Here is a 20,053-nt window from a genome sequence, read left to right on the forward strand (position 1 = left end):
AGGGTTTGAACAGTTGTGTTTTCATTTGTTTCCATGAATTTTTTTTTTAAGATTTTATTTATTTGTCAGAGAGAGACACAGCAAGAGAGGGAACACAAGCAGGGGGGATGGGAGAGGGAGAAGCAGGCTTCCTGCTGAGCATGCAGCCCAACGTGGGTCCCAGGGTTCTGGGATCATGACCTGTGCCAAAAGCAGATGCTTAATGATTGAGCCAACCAAGGGCCCCTGTTTCCATGAATTTTTTTTAGTTAATTTTCTGGTTGACCCATTTATTCTTTAGTAGGATGCTCTTTAGCCTCCATATATTTGAGTTCTTTCCAACTTTCCTCCTTTAATTGAGTTCTGGTTTCAAAGCATTATGGTCTGAAAATAAGCAGGGAATGATCCCAGTCTTTTGGTATTGACTGAGACCTGATTTGTGACCCAGGATGTGATCTATTCTGGAGAATGTTCCATGTGCATTAGAGAAGAATGTGTATTCTGTTGCTTTGGGATGGAATGTTCTGAATATATCTGTGAAGTCCATCTGGTCCAGTGTGTCACTTAAAGTCCTTATTTCCTTGTTGATCTTTTGCTTAGATGATCTGTCCATTTCAGCAAGGGGACAGTTAAAGTTCCCTACTATTACTGTAGTATTGCTGATGTGTTTCTTTGATTTTGTTATTAATTGATTTATATAATTGGCTGCTCCCATGTTAGGGACACAGATATTTAAAATTGATAGATCTTCTTTTTGGACACTTTAAGTATGATATATTGCCCTTCCTCTTCTCTTATTATAGTCTTTGGCTTAAAATCTAATTTGTCTGATATAAAGGTTGCCACTCCAGCTTTCTTTAGTTGTCCATTAGCATGGTAAATGGTCCCCCCACCCCACTTTAAACCTGAGGTGTCTTTGGGTCTAAAATGAGTCTCTTGTAGACAGCATATTGATGGTCTTGGTTTTTTATCCAATCTTATACCATATCTTTTGATTGGGATATTTAGCCCATTTACATTCAGGATAACTATTGAAAGATATGAATTTATTGCCATTGCATTGCTTGTAAGGTGACTGATACTGCATATTGTCTCTGTTGTCTATGTTAACTTTGGACCCTCTCTTTCCTTAGAGGATCCCTTTCAATATTTTTTGTAGGACTGGTTTGGAGATTACAAATTCTTTTAATTTCTGTTTGTCCTAGAAGCTTTTTATTTCTTCTTCTTTTTTCAGTGACAGCCTAGCTAGATGAAGTATTCTTGACTGCGTATTTTTCTCATTTATTACCCTCCTTTCAGCACTTTGAATATACCATGCAATTCCCTTCAGGCCTGCAAAGTTTCTGCTGCAAAATTGCCTCCTAGCCTTATGGGTTTTCCTTTGTATGGACCTGTCTTCTTTTCTCTTGATGCTTTTAGTATTTTTTTTTATCATTACTTTTTGCCATTTTAATTACAAATTAAATGTCTTGGTGCACTCCTGAGCTGATTTTGTATGGGGCTGGGGAATCTATTTGCCTCCTAGATCTGGATAACTATTTCCTTACTCAGATTAGCAAAGTTTTCAGCTACTATTTCTTTAAATTAATCTTCTATCCCCTTTCTCTTCTGGCATCACTATAATGTGAAAGTTATTATATTTAATGGAGTCACTGAGTTCCCTGTCTATTCTTGTTTTGCATAATTCTTTTTTCTCCCATTTGCTTAGCTTGATTAATTTCCATTACTCTGTCTTCCAGGTCATGAATTCATTTCTCTACTTCATCTAACCTGCTATTTATTCCATCAAGTGTATTTTTAATTTCATATTGTTTTTTTTTTTTTTTTTCTCTGATTGGTTCTTTTTTTTTAATCTCTTTGTTAAGGGTCTCACTGATGTCCTCCAGTATTTTTCTCAAGGCCAGGAAGTATTTTTATGATCATTACTTTAAATTCTTTTTCAGGCAGTATTTACTTATATCTGTTTCACTTAGGTCTCTTTCTATGGTTTTGTCCTGTTCTCTCACTGGGACAAATTTTTTTGTCTCTGTGTCTGTTTCTGTGTGTTATGAAAGTTAGCTAAGTCTCCTGCTCTTAAAGTTTAATGCTCTTATGAAGAAGAAGTCCTATAGTGTCCTGCAGTGCAGTGTCTCCTGTTTTGCAGGGACTGGTGTTTCAGGAAGTGTTTCCTATGTTAGTGACGTGTATGATGTGCTGTTGAGTCCTGGCTGCTTTTTCCTTTAGTCCAGTCATCTGCAGAGGTTCTCTTTGCCTGTTGTAGGCAGTGTGTGGTCTCTGGCCAGGTGGGGTGTATTTTAATAAGGTGTGTACTTGAAAAATGAGATCAAAGTGCGGGTTGGGGAGGTAGGGCTTGGTGTAAGCAAGGTAGTGAACTTTGATGCTGTGCTAGTACCTGCAGGTGACTATTTATGCTGGGGGGGCAAGGGCGGGAAATGATGCATCCAGCTCCTTTGTTCCTGGAGGGGTCTCCTTGTGATCCTTGCCTCTTGGGACCATGTTCTGAGATGAATAAATCACTGTCCCTCCCTTCTGTCCTCAGCATATTTTTTTTTAAGATTTTATTTATTTATTTGACAGAGATCACAAGTAAGCAGAGAAGCAGGCAGAGAGAGAGAGGAAGAAGCAGGCTAGGCTCCCCACTGAGCAGAAAACCCGATGTGGGGCTCGATCCCAGGACCCCGAGATCATGACCTGAGCCGAAGGCAGAGGCTTTAACCCACTGAGCCACCCAGGCACCCCTGTCCTCAGCATATTTCAATCTGCTGCTTCCATGTTGAATTTTCACTACTGTTTATTGTGTTGTCCCTTTAAGTGCAGGGACTCCACTTCTTAAATGCCTTTGGGGCTCTCCCAGAGCTGAGCCTGATTTTTACAATTCTAGGCTTTAAATCCCACAGTTGTAAGAACTTGCAAGATTTGGCCTCTCATTTTCAAAGCCAAATGAAATCGGAATTTGTCTTCCCAGTGTGATAGTCTGTTTATCAGCCTTCTCTGCTCCACCAGCATCCTTGAGATGGATGGCCATAGTCTGTTTCACTCCCACACTGCATCTTTGCCCTCCCTGCTTTCTTTGATGTGGTCTCTTCTCTACCTTTAGTTGTGGAGTTTGTTCTACCAGTCTTCTCGTCATTTTCTGGATTATTTATGCTGATGTGAGTGTTACCTAGCTGCATCCATGGGATGAGGCGAGTTTAGGGTCCTCCTACTCCACCATCTGCCGTTAGGGTCCCAGACTTTCTTTAATTATGTTTTTTACTCCCATTCTGTGTAGGAACCACAGAACATATATATTGAGTGGCTTAATGGTTTTCTTCAACTCACTGAGGCTCTTTACTTGGTTCTAGGGTTCGTTTCCTTTGGGAATTTCTAATATATTTTCACATTCAGTACGGTTTCCTTCTGTAATGCTTAATCTGTGAATCCCATCCAGTGTGTTTTCCATCTGAGACATTGTAGTCTGTAGTTCATTTCTAGAAGGTTCGATTTTTTAAAAATGCTTTATTCTGTCCAGTTAACCTGTCTAAAGCTCTTCTTGGACATACAGTATGTATTTAAAACAACTACCTTATTATTCTTTTCTGTCACCTGTGTTATTTCTGGACCATTTTCTGATGGATTGAATTTGCTCAGTTGGCTCATATTATCCTACTTCATGTTTGGTAATTTTTATCAAATGTCAAACATTTGAATTTTACCTTGCTAGTCCTTGTATTACTATAAATATTCTGGGACTGTGTTCTGAGTTGTAGTTTATTTGGAAATTGCTTAACCCTTTCCTTTTAGATTTCTTGGGCGGGACTACAGTGGTGTCTTTCACTAATTTTGTCCCATTACTGCAGCAAAACTCTTATGAGTACCTAATGCCCTATGAATTATGAGGTTTGTTGGTTAGAATATGAACTATTTCTAGTTTAGTGTGATTTGATTCTTTCATCCTGTCTGGTGGTTCTTTGCCTGACCACCAGTAGTTTTCTCCTACAGATGCACGGATTCATATTCAGCTGAATACACAAAAAGGAATTTCTGAGACCTCTCTCACCCTCTTCTCAGCCCACTCTATCTTGTGCTCCCCAGATGCCCCAGTTCTATTTGGTAACTCAGAGAGACCATCAAGCTTTGCCTGGTTTTCTCTCCTTGTTTGTGGCCTGGACAATTTCTTCAGGTAATAAGTTGGGACTATAATAATGCTCACCTCTGAGGGATCCCTGTCCTCCACTGTCTGATGTCCTATGTCTTGAGAACTATTGTTTTGTATAATTTTTGTTTCAAGTAAGCAGGTAAATCTTACTGCTTTGACAGTAGAAAGTTCTCTTTTTGAAATCTCTCAGAGCACTTAGGCTTGAAATCTCCTACCCTGGGTGGGTAGTTGAGCCAGTTTTGTTTTGTTTTGTTTTGTTTTGTTTTGTTTAGGGATTGGGGTAATAAAATCTCCCAAGTTTTTTCCCTTTTCCCTCTGGCTCTTATCATTGTCTATAATCTCCTTTACTCTGGAGTAACATAGGAGCCAGGACTGGATTTGAGTTTTGGGTAAGAAGTCAGTCAAACGTTTTTGTTTTGTTTTTTGTCTGCTTCAGGTGCTAAGCTTTTGTGTACACATAGCTTAAGGGAAAGAATCTCCTGTGAAGTTCAAAGATCGCCAGGTAATATATGCCTCGCTTATGTTTCTGTGAGGAGCTACAGAGAATCTGTGGAGAAGACTGCAGGACATCTGTGGGGAATGTTTACTATACAATGTAATGTTAAGTAGGTGTGAACTCTGGAGTCAAACTAATTTAGAATCCTTATACTGCTGAGTAATATTACTTCTTTAAGTCTCAACTGTTTTTCGTTTGAAAAATAGGGATTTTTAAAATGCATTATCTCTAACAAGAGACACAATGCCTCATAGGTTTGTTTTGGGAGTGAGATAATCTATGTAAGTTGCTTAGCCCAGGGCTAGTGTACAGTAAGTAATCCATAAAGAATCATTTCCCTGGAGAACGTACCATCATAACTGCATCTCAATAGCCTCTAAAAGCTCCAGAGGAGCCTAAATAAATAAGTACTCAGGATACATAACATTGACGCAAGCAAATTTAACTTTATATAAATTATACCATGGCACAGTAAATTTTAGTTATAGAAATAGTTCGTAATGTTTATAGAAACACAAAGTAGAACTTCCAGTTTCAGCCTGAATGTATAGAACTTGGAAGTCATCATTCCTGTCCTTATCTTAAGAAAAAAGCACAGAATATAAAAATCAACATATTTTCTTAGATGCATTAGAGGATGTGAAAGCCCAGGGAAAAATACCACTCCAAACACTGAAGAGACCTGCAGATACAGGTAATGACAGCCAACTTCGAGGAGAAGCTGCTAGAGCCAGTCACTGGTAGGAACACTTAAAAGGTAATTAAATTCCTGGAGCCTGAGTGTGGACCAGCTTGCAAGGTACAAACTCCTGCAGCCCAGTCTTAAGGGACTCCACGTTTGTGGGTTTTGCCAACAGAAGCCCACCAACTTCTTAAGGTAAGGAAAGGACCAAGAATAAGACTGTGTCCTACTTCTTTTCAGAACCATGGACGGAAGAAAGGAGTGGAGTGAAATATTTGAAGTGTTGGGGCAGTGGGGGTGGAATTCTGTAGAATTTTGTAAAATTCTGTATCCCATAAAGTTATCCTTCCAAAGTGAAGTAAGGAATTCCTCAGGTCAGTAAAAACAGACTCTTCTGCCAGGAGGCCTGCCTTATAAGAAGTTCTTCAGAGAGATGGAAAATTATATGGGTCAGAAACATCTATATCAAGAATGAAAGAGCATTAGAAAAGACGTAAGTGAAGGTAAAATGAAATTTTTCGTGTTCATAATTGATCTAATAGGTAACTTTTCGAAGTAATAACGGTGGCAATGTACTGGGATTATAGACAAGGAAATAAATGACAGCAGTGTTACAGTGATGGGAGGGAGCAACTGGGAATACTGTGTTATAATGTATCTGCACTCTGTGTGATGCATAAGTAGCTCAATGTGAAAGTAGCTCAAGTTAGTTTGAGAAGTACACTGCAAACTCTAGGACAACCGCTTAAACTCCTTTTTAAAAAGTGTAATTGATACAATAAGAGAAATCAGCTGGCACTACTTTAGGAAAATAGATACAAAGGTGAAGAGGCAGCATGAACAGGATACCATATACTAACTAGATACACTGTGGTAAGTGTATGTATATATCTGCAATTTTTATCAAATTTGTGTTTCTGTGTATTTAGACATCCTCCTTCCCTCACCTTGACTCCACATAAGCACTATTCCTAGCTCAGCTGCTTCACCGGGGTCAGCAGCAAAATCATTTAATTCAGTAAGCGAGAAAAGGTATGGTCACGTTAGGCTCTTACCCAACTAAATCCCAATGCTGAGTGCCTTCTGTCAGGCTCACCACTGTGTCCCATTTTCTAGAATGGTTTCTGCTACAGAAAAGTACTCAGTAAATATCTGTGAATAAATGAACAGCCCAGTAGCCTTAAAAATTCTTTTAACGGTCAAACATTTACTCACATTTAAAGTAAGTGGTTAAAAATACTGTTAAAGAAGGCCAGACCAAACTAAGGTAAAACTCTAACAAATAACATTTATTTTTCTTTTACATATGTATTTCACAGCCCGAACATCACATCGCCTCCAGAGAAAGGTGCTTTTATGCCATTATATTTTTACTATTTACCACACAGGCATTAAACATTCTCATTAACATGATGAGATAATTTGCTGGTAAACATTTAAACACACAGACATTGGTTTCAATATCTCAAGAACATTTTTTGGTCATAACCAAGGAGGTACATCAAAATATGACAACATTGGCTAATAATTTATAAGCAAATAATATTTTAACTCTGCATAGTTTATACAATAGGCTGTGGTAATAAATAATATCACCGATCTCATCAACTATTAACTGGCCACAAAAAGCCTAACATTCATTTAAATTATGATATGAAATGCTCTATTGGTGTAGTTTCAGCATAGCCTTAAATGTGGGGGGGGTGTTTAACCCTGAAAGAAAAAGTACTAAACTGGTATGTTCAGTCAACTACAAATATGTCATGTTCACATATTACATTCCTAACATGAAGGCAGATATTTAAATAGAAAAACTAGCAGTCCAAAAAATGTGAGTGTGCAAATCGTAAGGAAAAACGTTGCATTTAAATTTGCACTCATTTGCAAGTTACAGTACTAGCTCAGTAAAAACACTAACAGGAAAAATAATCAGCAGAAAAGAATGGAAATGACCTCTCCCAGCAGAGAAATGGTCCCTGCACGCTGCGCCACAGCTCAGAAAGGGCTTCTGGTGATCTAGACCTTCTCACACCCTGTGACTATCCTTCCCTGAACACAGGAGCCTGCGGGCATGCTTCCATCAGTGGTAAGACTAGGAAGAAAAACCTGAATCAGCAACATTTTCCTCCTTAATTTGGTATAAACGTCCTTCCCATTACTATAACTTATTAACATACTTTCTAACCTCAAATGCTTTCTGAATCAGGTTTACTAAATGCTGTAAAGAATAGCTACCCTTCATACAACAGTAGGGTTTTGTTTTGTTTTAGAGTATGTCAGCGTGAGAATAAGGTACATGCAGTCAGTCTACCAACCGGTATGGGCAACTCTCAGCTGGGGTCAGTCTCAGATTCTACAACAGGGATTCTCTGCATTGTTTTCAGTGTGAACAGCTGCTTAAGAAGCAGAAACGCCTATTCATTACGACAGTGTATTCTCATTAAAATGTTCATAAAAATAAAGCCCAAACCTTTAAGTCTAGAGAATGTCGAGAATTCTGTTGGGGATGTTAAAAGCACTGGGCAACACCCTGGTTTTTAGCGTGCCATCGGCCCCGCAGGAGAAGATCCGGTTGCCCGGGATGATGTCGATCTGCGTGACGCCAGCCCCGAGGTTTCTGAATATGGACTGCTTAGCGTGCTCATTTCTGAATGAATGAATCAGGCCATGGCCTGTCAGTCTCCAAACCTGGTGGAAAAGAGAGAAAAACACAAAGGGTAAGTCGCTAGAAAAGAGAAAGAGACCAAAGATCAAAGAGTGCAGTGGGGTTTCTGTTCCCCAGTCTTGACAGCTCACACAGGTAATATCCAGCACCTTCCAACTTCTTGTACTGACTCACCTTTATGTTACCTTCTGCTGACCCTGTAGTAAAATATTCCTCACAGGGGTCCAGAGCCAGGGCCTTAATAGCGGAGTCATGTGCCTGGAATGTGTGAATCAGCTGTCTCTGCCTGATGTCAAAAATGCAGATGCAGCCTTTCCTACCTCCAGAGATTAGGAGCTGCTGCTTGGGCGCGTACTGAAGGACCGTGGCGCCATGATCGTGGCATGTGAAACCTGAAGAAGGAAAACACCAGATGTCTTTCCCAGACAACGGCTATCCAGACAATTCTGGTAATGTTTAAATGCACATTTAAATAACACAGAAATTACTGTCAAATTTTTCATTTCAATTTCTATAATCATGACCCAAGTATTAAAAAAGATCCAATGACAGAAAAAAAGGTTCTTATCCATAATCTCAATATGAAAACACATGCAGGAAGTTTAAAAGTTACGCTGCCTTGCAAGAAGCCTGTAGAAGCGAAAAGCACAGAGGAGACCAAACCTCTCAATGATCCATTCAGCCCCACTTTAATGCCCACCAGGACAGGTTTCTACCCTCTCCCGGTTCCTGTCCATGCAGCCTCATCAGAAGTTCCTGTCAGGTAAGTCACAAATTCAACCACAGTTATGTGAAAATGACCAGCTACAAGGTAAGGAGTTAGCCTTCCTAGGATTCTCTGCATTTCAATGCAATTAAAGCCTTAAACCCAGTATGTGGTACACCTTGAAGAACTGTTAATTATTCAAAGAAAAACCATTTGCAGAGAAATAACTATACTTATTTCAAAAGACTGAAAAATCTTTCTATAAAAGAATTCACCTAGCTATGTTTAGCTGAAATATACTGGAGTGTGGAGCCTTCTCTCAAGATCACCGCGTGAAAAAGGGATCTTTGGGACACCAGCTGAGAACACCGTCTTTTTTTTTTTTTTTTTTAAAGATTTAATTTATTTATTTAACAGAGAGAGAGAGAGATTACAAGTAGGCAGAGCAGCAGGCAGAGAGGGGAGGAAGCAGACTCCCTGCCGAGCAGAGAGCCCAATGCGGGGCTCGATCCCAGGACCCTGAGATCATGACCTAAGCCAAAGGCAGAGGCTTAACCCACTGAGCCACCCAGGTGCCCCTGAGAACACTGTCTTAAAGGATGTATTTAAATGGCATTGTTTGCATTTCTTGTTCTTGTAAGGTTAGCTTTTATTTTATAGTTAGGTGTAATTCTTAAAAATACCTTTCTACTGAGCTCAAACACTTTGCAACTAATTGCTAAAAAGCCTTGTTAGTAGAGCCAATCTCCATACCATATTTTCCAAATAGAATATAAAGACTATTCTATGCTAGCTGGATAGTTACCTCAGCAAAATAGCCAGATATTCATTTATAACCCATGAGTAAACACTCACTGGTTAGAATAAAACCGGGAAAGCATTCCTTCATAGTATGTTAAAAATCATAGACCTTAACTCACTTACCATGAATGAGGCTGTTTCCAGGGGATATCAATGTGTCCCACAGGCATACATTTCTTACAAAGAAAACACAACAATGGTTTACGATGTGCTTTTTGTTACTGGCTTCAAGTCAAATATTTTTACTCATTGCATCTTACTATCTTTTTTGTTCACTCATATTTGGAAAGCAATGATTCTCAGCTAGGGTGAGGGCAGAAGCTGGGGATACCTCTCTTCTAACATTTTATCCTTTTCGAACTGCACATTTCTGTCTCACGTGGCCCCACATGTCTCTGCCATCTCATCCCCCAAACCCTCATCTTTTCCATGACCACTCTAACGCTCTCTCTAATGCTTCTGACCCCCAGGGGTAATCACTGCCAGGAAATGACAGGTGTTATTCATGGCATGTGTTGCCAGTGAAAGCAGTGTCAGGTCCAAGACAGTACTGAGCATGATGGCTACAGAGTCTCAATATCCTGACCTGAGAATGGGGGGGTGGGGGGGAAGCTTTACCATAAATACATCTGCTTATTGAAAGCCTAAATTATAAGTACTTGTTTTTCTCTTCTTGATAAGGAAAACTACTGAGATAAGGATTATGTCACAGAAAGTTTTGTATTTACAAGGTAGAAAAACTCAGTACTAAGTAAAAAAAGACCATACTTTGCAGCAAAGAAGACCTTTCTGCTAAAAATGTGCTTATTTCTTATTATGCTTCTGTCAACCTACCTATTGTCATTGGACTGTCCAGATGTGGCAACTAGACTTGAAGAGGTAATAAATGCGAAGTCACTTGTGGCTTTACTGTGGCACTGCCAACTCTACAAGAAACAAGGGCAAGTGATATTACCTAGAAGCCCAGACAAGCTGGAACCGTGCACACACATAGTTCTGCTAGCAGTAGATGCGTGAACTAAGAACTGTTGTTAAACATCCAGAATAGAGAGTGTGATAAGAAAATTAGCTATTATTTGCATATTATTTAGCTAATACCCAATATTAGCTAAATATTTATATTTTAAAACTGGAGTAGTAAAAACATGGAATTAAAAGTTTTTTTATTTTTAGATTATCTAACAAAGGATAGGATGAACTAAGCATTTAATTACATTAAGGGCCCAAACTCAGTGTTAATGATTTCAAATACATTTAATAAACTTTACTTAATATAAATCATAATAAACAATAATAACCCAAGGAAGGAAATTCCTACATGCCCATCTTGTGGTCTTAGACTATAGTGTGAAGAGCTCAAGTCCAATTAACTTTGTAACCTAAATGCAAACAATGACCTTTCCTTATCTCTTTCTTTGCACATGAAGACCTTTAGCAATAATAAAGAGGTCAAAAGTGGTCCTGCAAATTATCTACAGAGTTAGGGCTGCCCCAAACCACTCCTAAGGATGTTCCACAGCCGTAGGAAATGATTTACGGAGCCAGGCAGGACTCTGCTTGTTGGATCAGGTGAATGAATGGAAATTTGGAGGCAAAGACCCAGGAGGGTGTCCAGGTATGAGTGAAGCTGATTCAAAATCCCTTCTGTTTTTGTAAAGACGTTATGATAGTCTACAGGGCACTAATTTAAGAGAAATATCTTATATACATAATTAAAAAGATATATATAGTCTAGAAAACTAAAATCGACAGACATGAAGCCTAAAGTTCTGCACAAGACAGCACAACCTCCCAGCCCTACCTGAGCCCCCACCAAGTGAAGATATGTTTTGTCTGCATCAACAGTTGTTTTAATAGGGTTTGGATTAATGAATGAAGTGACCTATTGGATTGGTTAATTTAGTAAGAAAAATGCTGGAGCAAATTAGAATATACAGAACCTGTTAGCATTTCATGTTGATTCATTTTAGGTACTACATTAAAAACCTATCAAGAAGTTAGAGTTTTCAAAGTAGGACCACATACAGGGAAAGCCCTTGAACATTTCCAAATATAATGGTCATGCTTCAAGTTCTGAAAAGTAATCTTTTCGGTTTAAACAAGGGCAATAACGGGTGCTGAGCCATGCTGCTGGGCAGAGACGCCCCCTTCTCAACAGATCCGATGAGGGAATGTCCAATGAGATTTAGTGTCTGAAACAGACACTTCACCAACAAAGCAACCTCTATACATGCTCTGGGAATGCTGAATGTACTCACCATGTAAGGCTTAGGATTTGATGCTGTCTGGTTTACTTGCCAGATACTCAGAAAACCCTCTCCGTCCGCAACACCACACTGTAAGAATGGCATAAATGTTAAACACAGCATCTTAGCAAACTGAAGGCAAAGTCATTGATGAAGTCACTCGAACCTCACTTAACATTCTGCCTACACCTATTTCCATTACTGTAGTTTCTACGCAAGTCAGGCACTATAAATAGCTTACAGCCTTTTAAATGCTTTTCCATATCTATTTCATTTTCCTCCAAACGTCTCTAAGATAATTTAGTAAGAAACTGGAAGGTTTCTCTCAGGTGCTTGACTGTGCTTATACGTACCACCAGCACACACAGTCAACAGAAAGCGCTCTTTATCGTCACGGTGTTCGGTATCTCTAAATGGATGACTGATCCATACACAGTTCTGAAGACCTGTGCCTTACTGGGAGCCGAGAGGGGTGTCCAAGCAGACACCAATAAACTGCCTGCCCAGCTTAAATCCAGGTCACTGGTTTGCAGGTGTAGTTTTACTAACCATCTACTCATAAGTATCTTTTTCAGATGAATTTAGCAGTGAGCCCCAAGAGCCAACCTTGTTGCCTTGTGAATTAAAATATAATCTGGTAACTCTTGCATTGCCTGCCTGGCGGAAACAGACAAGTTGCTGAGGTCGTGTCCACTCAAACATTCGCACACTGCCATCCTGAGCTCCTGTGAGATCTGAAACACAGAAGGAAAAGCAGAAAATAAGAAATGAAAAAGCTACAGAGTTCCAATATTTCCCATTCTATCAACGAATTTCCAAATGACAGAGGCCATTTACAATGCTCTGGGTCACAAGTAAAACACTTACAGTACTGATGGACTGGGTGGGAGGTCATTCTCTTAACATTATGTAGATTTCTTTTCATCAGCTTTAAAAGAAGATAAAAGACAAATTCATTGTGTGCATCAGAGAAGAGACACGGGAGAAGATACTTCAGCCCAACTCTAATTCTCATAACCTCTACTCTCTTACAGCTGGATTATTACTAACCTACACCCTGGACCACTTCACACAGGACACTTGTCTGAACAGGCCGCGGAAGCAGTCACTCACTGGCATAGCCCTGGCCCATGCGAACCGGGCAGATACCAAGCAGCTTCGCTGAGTGATGAAGGAACTTTTCTCTGAGTGCCCTCCCTGAGGACAATGAGGAATATCTGCAGATTCTTCGGGGCAGAACATGAGAACGGGACCCTTTAACTACAGTGACTAGCAACAACGTGATAGACACATTTCTTCAAACACCTGTAGTAGACACAACTCCTCTTTGTCTCTGCTTTACCCCTTGATGCTGTTTGCTCATCTATAAAAGGATAATGGGAGATGACAAAAGCACCCACTACATAGGGTTGCTACAACAAAAGGCACATACCTGACACAAGAGAGTCACGCTATCTTAGCTATTATTATTACGGGGTGCTAACTAGTCACTGCCCCTGATCTTTAGGATTGTTCTTAGGTCAAAGTGATTTCAACTTACTTTTGGGTGAGCCCATATCCAGTAACTATCCGTAATAGTGAATAACTTACCACACCGGCTCCAGTGCTGGTCTGCCCACTGCCCAGCCAGGGCAGAGATGACGGTGGGTGCGCCTGACTTGCTGAGTAGGACGTTGCACTGGGTTGATAAAGCGTTGTTGTGGAACCACGATAATCGATATCATCTGAACTGTGAAAGACATTCGTGCGTTACTGTGCAAGTCCCATTTTCTCTTAAGCAGCTCTGTAACTGGAATTTGTGTTATGTACCCACAGGTCTTCACTTAAAAGAGTGAATAAATATCCATAAGAAAAATGTAGGTGTAATTCCTAACCCTAGGCTACTTTAGTACTGGTCAGCTTTTTCCCTCTAGACAAAATTTATAAATTTAATGTTGTCTGGGGGCAATTTTACTGCTGCACAAGTTGGAACAAATGTATGTTTTGAAAGATTTAAACACAAATATTCTTTTTATCATGTATAGAAAAAGATAAGGTCTTTCTAATACAGTTATCCCATGTATCAGATTCCTACATTTTAAAGAAATCTCAGCTTAAAGATTTCTTCAAGTGAAGTATTAGTAATCATCACATAAAAATGTTTAAGTAATTTTTATGATGGACTGTATCATATTACATGGTTACATCAACTCTGTAGTAGTATTATAAGCTGACCTCAACTCTGTAGTAATATTATATGCTAACAAAACAGAAAACCCAACAGAACAAGAAAAGAGGCTGTGATGCACCATTTCCCAACCACATAAAATGTCCAGGAGTCTGGAGAAAAGCAAGAGGGAGGGAAACATGGAGAAGAAACCCCAAAATAGGACAGTGTTGCACAACACTGATGGTGCAGTATCTATAGTGTCACTGAAAAGTAAAGTTGTCTATTTTTTTTAAGATTTTTATTTATTTGACAGAGAGATCACAAGCAGGCAGAGAGACAGGCAGAGAGGGGGAGGGAAGCCCTGATGCGGGGCTCGATCCCAGGACCCTGAGATCATGACCTGAGCCAAAGGCAGAGGCTTAACCCACTGAGCCACCCAGGTGCCCTAAAGCTGTCTATATTGTTATCTGTAAAAATATGCTTGTCAGGTGATAAGAAGAAACACTAATCAGTCTAATTAATATATTGGTATATTCTACTTTTTGCTTGAATTATCCAAATCAGCCGAATTTACTGAATACTATGTAGTTCCTGACATTTCTTAGGGGTTAAATGTCAAAGTTGCAGTTATGGCATTAGGCTTTGGAAGGGGGTAATATTCTGACTCCAACACTATGAAGAGTTCCATGTCTAATAGAAGAAGTATGGGTAATTTGTTCATTGATGTAAGAATTTTATTGGCAGCTAAACCAATTATGTCTCTACCCAAATAAAGGGAGAGACATATATACTTTTCAAGATAATTCAAATCACGTGCATAACCATTTAATGGGTTCTTAAAACCTTTTTTTAAATGGACTACATAAGACAGACTAACCTTTTGGATTCTCGGTCATATTCTTCTCCAATCCATATATATGACTGACAGGCCAACAGAGAGGTAACATCGAGTTCTTGTACATCATGCGTTGAAGCCAAGACAATTTCATTACAGTTCGCCTGTAAAGCAGAGTAACTTAAGCAAGTTCACTAAAAAAAAAAAAAAAAAAAAGTACAATCTTTATAATGACTAAAACTTTTACCTTATTAATGGAAAATGCCATGATCATATCCGATTCCTTATGAATGATTTTCGCCTTCCCACCTGGATAGCCCAAATCAGCTTCAACCTACAAAATGTTTATCAGCAGTTTCAGCTGTCGTGTAGCAATGTGTGAGACACACACACATTCCACAAAATTTAAAAGGACAAGAAGAAAATGTAACAGCAGCAGCAGCAAGAAAAAAGGTACCAGTAATTTTAGTATGTTGAGACTTAGCTTTGCAATTAGCTTAAATTCTCTGATGCCCTGTAATCGCCCTGATTAAAAGATGTGATAAGAGGATGATACTGATTAACGGCCATCACGAAAGATGGGTAGCATAGTTTTCATTAGTATTTTGTAAGAGCAGTATGCCACTTGCATCTCTTCAAAAGTGTGCAGACACTGCGGTAAGAATGTATATGCATCAGCAGGCACAGAGTGGAGGAAAAAGACAGATAAAGGAGTCATGTAAGAAATAAACATTTTAAAATAGGGTGCTAAGACAGGAATAAGGAAAGTTGGAAAGAACAGAAAGGGACAAAGGAGATGGATGAGAAGGTGCGCTGGCTTAGGGTCAAAGGTGAGGGGCAGGAAAGAAGATGCAGACTCAGAAGATCCTCCTTTCAAGGAGGAAAGATGAAACCACCATGTCTAAGAACAGATGGAAAGGGGAAGACGTGAAGATACAATGGGAAGAAGGAAAGAGAAGCATCAATGCTTAGGAAGAGCAAGTTGGGGACGGTGGAGAATTTCCTACCCGAGGCCAGTGAGGTGTATGTGAGCATTGAGTATTCTGATTAGCCAACATGGTTAGTATCAGAGATGAAGGTTAGCTCCTTGAACTCTGAGAACGAGCGAGGTCCAAGAACATGGGATACTACCTTGCTGCGGGAATCTTCCACTACGCAGTTTTGTTTGACCTGTTCCACATGTTCTTCTACAGACTAAGTAACACCACACCGTCACAAACACAAAACACATGCATGAAAGGAAATGATAAAGAGAATGAAAAATTTCACATTGAAATGGTCAATCCATAACTTAAAGATGGTAAAAAAAAAAAATGAACGTGTAAACTTTCCTTTTAAAAGCACAAAATCAAGAAAGAAAAACTGAGTGAATTTAGAATTTTTAAGATTAGTTTGTCAATTCATGGAATTTATCAAATTCACAAGTACCAAAGTCCTATTTAACGATTTAAAAAGATGAACCACTCTTACTGAATGGATAGTTTTGATAATTGTTCCATATTTCTGAACTTAGTGACCAGTTTTTATTTTGTCTTAACAGCTTTAACATTTTTTCCTTTAATGAAAAATTTTCAGCAGATGTGTGCTATTCAGTACAACAGCCATTAACCATATATGACCATTTAAATTAAAGAAAATACAGTCACACTAGGTGCATTTGAAGTGCCCCATAACCATATGTGGCTGCTATTATATAAAACATATAAAAATTTCCATTATCACAGAAAGTTCTATTGGATAGCACTGGACAAGATAATAATTCCATTCAGTAATTTGAAATTCAAAAGGTACAAAAGGGTACACGATAAAAATTCTTCCTCCCATTCCAACTCCCCACCATGTACTTCCCATCTGTGGCGCCAACAAATGCTTACACAGCATTTTAAGAAATGTTCAATTTATCTTTGTCCTATCCCCCTCTTCATGGAGATCCTCCCTCTGCTGGTAAAAAATTTGAAAGCACACAGCGTGGGCTGCTGATCCCAAAAACACAGAGACAAAGGGGCAGAAAGAGGGAGAGGCTTAGGTGAAAAAGAGAAACCTGAGAGAACAGATCTTGAAGGACAAAACTGAGGGTCCCAGCAACCTAGACCCCTGGCTTCCCACAGCACTCCGAGGCTCTGACAATACAACCAAACCACCACTACAAACCATATGAATAATTAAAATATATTTTCAGTGAATCATTATATTTAATAATTTGAAGAACTGAACACTCAAAAAAAATTGATCCTTCAGTGAACTGGCTTTCTGGGAATAAATAAGAGAGTCCTAACTGAGCAAGTATCTTTTATGTTAAATCTATTTTTTAGATTTCTAGATTTTATTCTATGGAATTTGGACTCAGCATCACTATAGGAAATACTGTAAACAGTAGACTGAATGAAAGAGAAGAATTTGGTTTTGTGATTTCTTAACAAACCCTAATAAACACACCAATGATTTCAATATCATCTGGATCTTATCAAAAAAAGCTTCTAAGACTCCAAAGAATCCCCACAGCTCATTTCCCCTACTTCTTCATTTAGGTACATAATTTTAAATCCATACAGAAAATAAATGACTATTCACAAGGGCTGACCACAATTACCATCTAGATATGGGCAACTCATGAAAACAATGAGTCGGGTAGGTTCTGCTAATCCAAGTATGGGGGAAAACAGAGACGCAGTTATACATTTTACCTTGGGAAAATGAACCATGTAAGTTTTTGCTTTCCTAAGTGAAATATAATTCATTACTCCTTTCTCAGAGATTTTATTTGCCAAATCTTTAATCTCATTTGATACTTTACTCTGAGCACTGACTTTCACCTCACTGAGTAGCCAAATGGACTGATATGCTCATATAACAGATCTGTGCACCCCTCATTTTATAAGGAAGAGATAACTTTAGGTTCTCAAGTTCCAGGCTCTCAAATTCCTGATTCTTCTTGAACTCTGCATTGCATTACATTGTTAATTTATATTTAGCCTAAAAATTGCTGTGCAATGCAGGACCTCTGCCTCCCTTTGTAAAAGCAAATTTCCTTCATCTCTGTATTTCTGTAGTTTATTCTCTTTCACAAAATTATTCTGAATTTCTTGCTTCTAAAGTTTATCCTGTTCATTTCTAAGTGCTAAAAATGTTAGATGCTTTTAAAGGGCTATGTTAGCTTTCCAATTAAATGATATTCAAAAATTATAATACAGAGTATAGTCATTTATATATTAAATTACTCAAATCATCCATCACAATATTTATTATTTGTAAACACCCAACAGCAAGTAGTGCACAGGAGGGACCAATTTTCACTTGGTTATACATGATTTACCAAGGGACCCATGTTGCTTCACTGTTCTATGAAAATTATAAGATTTTATCTTACAAAAGAAATACACTGTAGTTTGGTAAACTATTACCCATAAGGTATGAAAGATAATATGTTCCAACCAAAAAGTAAATCAAGCACTGACTTCATTAGAAATGTTAAAACTAAACAAAAACTACAACAGAAATTTTTTTTTCAAAATACCTCACTCTGTTTTCTTTTCTTCGTGAAAATATATCTAATAAATGTCTCTTGAAGGACTTCTTGTTTAACAAGGAAATGCCAGAGTCGTTTGACTGGGAGTGCAGAAGAATCCCGGGATCTATTAGAAAAAATTAACATACCTTCTTTTACTCTGTAGAAAATATGCTTCATATTTACAGAAACTTAAAAAAAAAAAAACGCTCCACTATCTATTGCAAATAAGTTCTATCCCTAAGCTCAACAAAATTTCATAATTTATTTCTCTTAATTTTTAGTTCTTTTATTTATTTTATCTTTTTTAAGATTTTATTTATTTACTTGACAGGTGGAGATCACAAGTAGGCAGAGAAGCAGGCAGAGAGGAGGAAGCAGGTTCCCTGCTGAGCAGAGAGCCCAATGTGGGGCTCCACCCCAGGACTCTGGGATCATGACCTGAGCCGAAGGCAGAGGATTTAACCCACTGAACCACCCAGGTGCCCCAATTTTTAGTTCTTTTAAAAATCATTCCTTCATCTAGCAATTAATTCTCTAATTACAGTTTCTCTGAATGAACAGGTTGAGCTGAGAATCAAAAGAAGTTCTTATTATTCTCTTTTTAAATTATACTGTAGGGTTGGTTCTGTTGGTTACATAAATCACCAATAAATATAAAGTCAGAGATCTCATTTTTAATAGCCCAACTAAAAAGCCTTGCTCGGGGTGCCTGGATGGCTCAGTGGTTAAGCCTCTGCCTTCCGCTCTGGTCATGATCCCAGGGTCCTGGGATCGAGCCCCGCATCAGCGTCCCTGCTCAGTGGGGAGCCTGCTTCTCCCTCTCCCACTCCCCCTGCTTGTGTTCCCTCTCTCACTGTGTCTCTGTCAGACAAATAAATAATATCTTAAAAAAAAAAAAAAAAGCCTTGCTCTTTCAAGCTTATCAGCAATACTCTTAATTATGGGACAGGTGCCTCACAAAAAGCATGCTGCTTCTCCAAAGGACAGGCAGGAGGGCAGGTAGAATTTCAAAACATCAGTAAAAAACCTTAATGTATTTACTGTTAAATTACTGCTAAAATGTCAGTAGCACCTTGTTTGTATATGGGGATTATTATTCCAAAATATTTCCATAAAAGTTCTTAAAATAATGGCAAAAATATAATAGGTGTTTTTTTTTCTGATTATAAAAGCAGTAAGTCTACTGAATCACAGGTAATGCTGTGAAAAATATTTCTATCCAGATTTCTAATGTTTTCCTTATATACTGCTAGAAAGAGAACTGCAGTTTCAGAGTTATGAACGTTTTTATATAAACATAATATGGATACATTTTGTCAAACTATCTTCTGGGCAAGTTAAACCAGGCTACATTCTCATGAGTATTACGACAGTACCCTTACTTGAATGGAGTATTTTCCGGCTCTAGCATTGCTTTATTTCGAAGAACAGCTGGTCCGGCTCCCACTGAAAGGTCAGTTGGGTATGTGTTGATATAGTTAGGGGGTGGACCTTCAAACTGATCCATTTTCTCTTGCAAGATCTGTTCCCAGTTCTCCAAGTTTTTAATCACAGCAATACCTAATGGTGATGTCACAGGCAACTCTAAAAGATGATAGAAAATGTCATCTTATTTTGATTAAAAAAAAATGGTGACTGTCATCCACATAATTTAAAAATCTGAATTTTTAGAGCCAACACCTCTGAAAACACAAATAAACCTGAAAATGTTAATCTTATACCATTTGGACTGTTAGAACTTTTAACAAAACAGAAGGCCCACTCTCTAAAATGAACTGAGAAAATGTGTAGCTTCTCTAGTCTGATTTCTTGCTTTTTCTTTCAATCCTATGGGTAAACAGTGGTTCT

General features: G+C 38.6%; 1 protein-coding gene across 3 annotated transcripts in view; it reads right to left on the reverse strand.

Annotated features, from left to right (window-relative positions):
• Nucleotides 1-6,563: 6,563 nt before the first annotated feature.
• The window catches only part of LOC111160078 (Dmx like 2), a 159,903-nt gene continuing 146,413 nt past the window's right edge, over nt 6,564-20,053 (reverse strand). For all 3 annotated transcript variants that reach the window (XM_022522911.1, XM_022522902.1, XM_022522893.1), the window contains 12 exons: nt 19,588-19,789; nt 18,212-18,329; nt 14,945-15,031; nt 14,740-14,861; nt 13,304-13,442; nt 12,581-12,641; nt 12,320-12,447; nt 11,726-11,803; nt 10,302-10,393; nt 9,591-9,643; nt 8,135-8,352; nt 6,564-7,983 (listed from right to left, as the gene is read on the reverse strand). In XM_022522911.1, coding sequence (XP_022378619.1) covers nt 7,774-7,983; nt 8,135-8,352; nt 9,591-9,643; nt 10,302-10,393; nt 11,726-11,803; nt 12,320-12,447; nt 12,581-12,641; nt 13,304-13,442; nt 14,740-14,861; nt 14,945-15,031; nt 18,212-18,329; nt 19,588-19,789 — 1,508 coding nt within the window. In that variant the 3' untranslated portion in view covers nt 6,564-7,773. The remainder of the gene's footprint in view (nt 7,984-8,134; nt 8,353-9,590; nt 9,644-10,301; nt 10,394-11,725; nt 11,804-12,319; nt 12,448-12,580; nt 12,642-13,303; nt 13,443-14,739; nt 14,862-14,944; nt 15,032-18,211; nt 18,330-19,587; nt 19,790-20,053) is intronic.

The sequence above is a fragment of the Enhydra lutris genome, unplaced genomic scaffold (assembly GCF_002288905.1).
Source record: "Enhydra lutris kenyoni isolate GAN:26980312 unplaced genomic scaffold, ASM228890v2 scaffoldscaffold4, whole genome shotgun sequence".
NCBI classification, from domain to species: domain Eukaryota; kingdom Metazoa; phylum Chordata; class Mammalia; order Carnivora; family Mustelidae; genus Enhydra; species Enhydra lutris.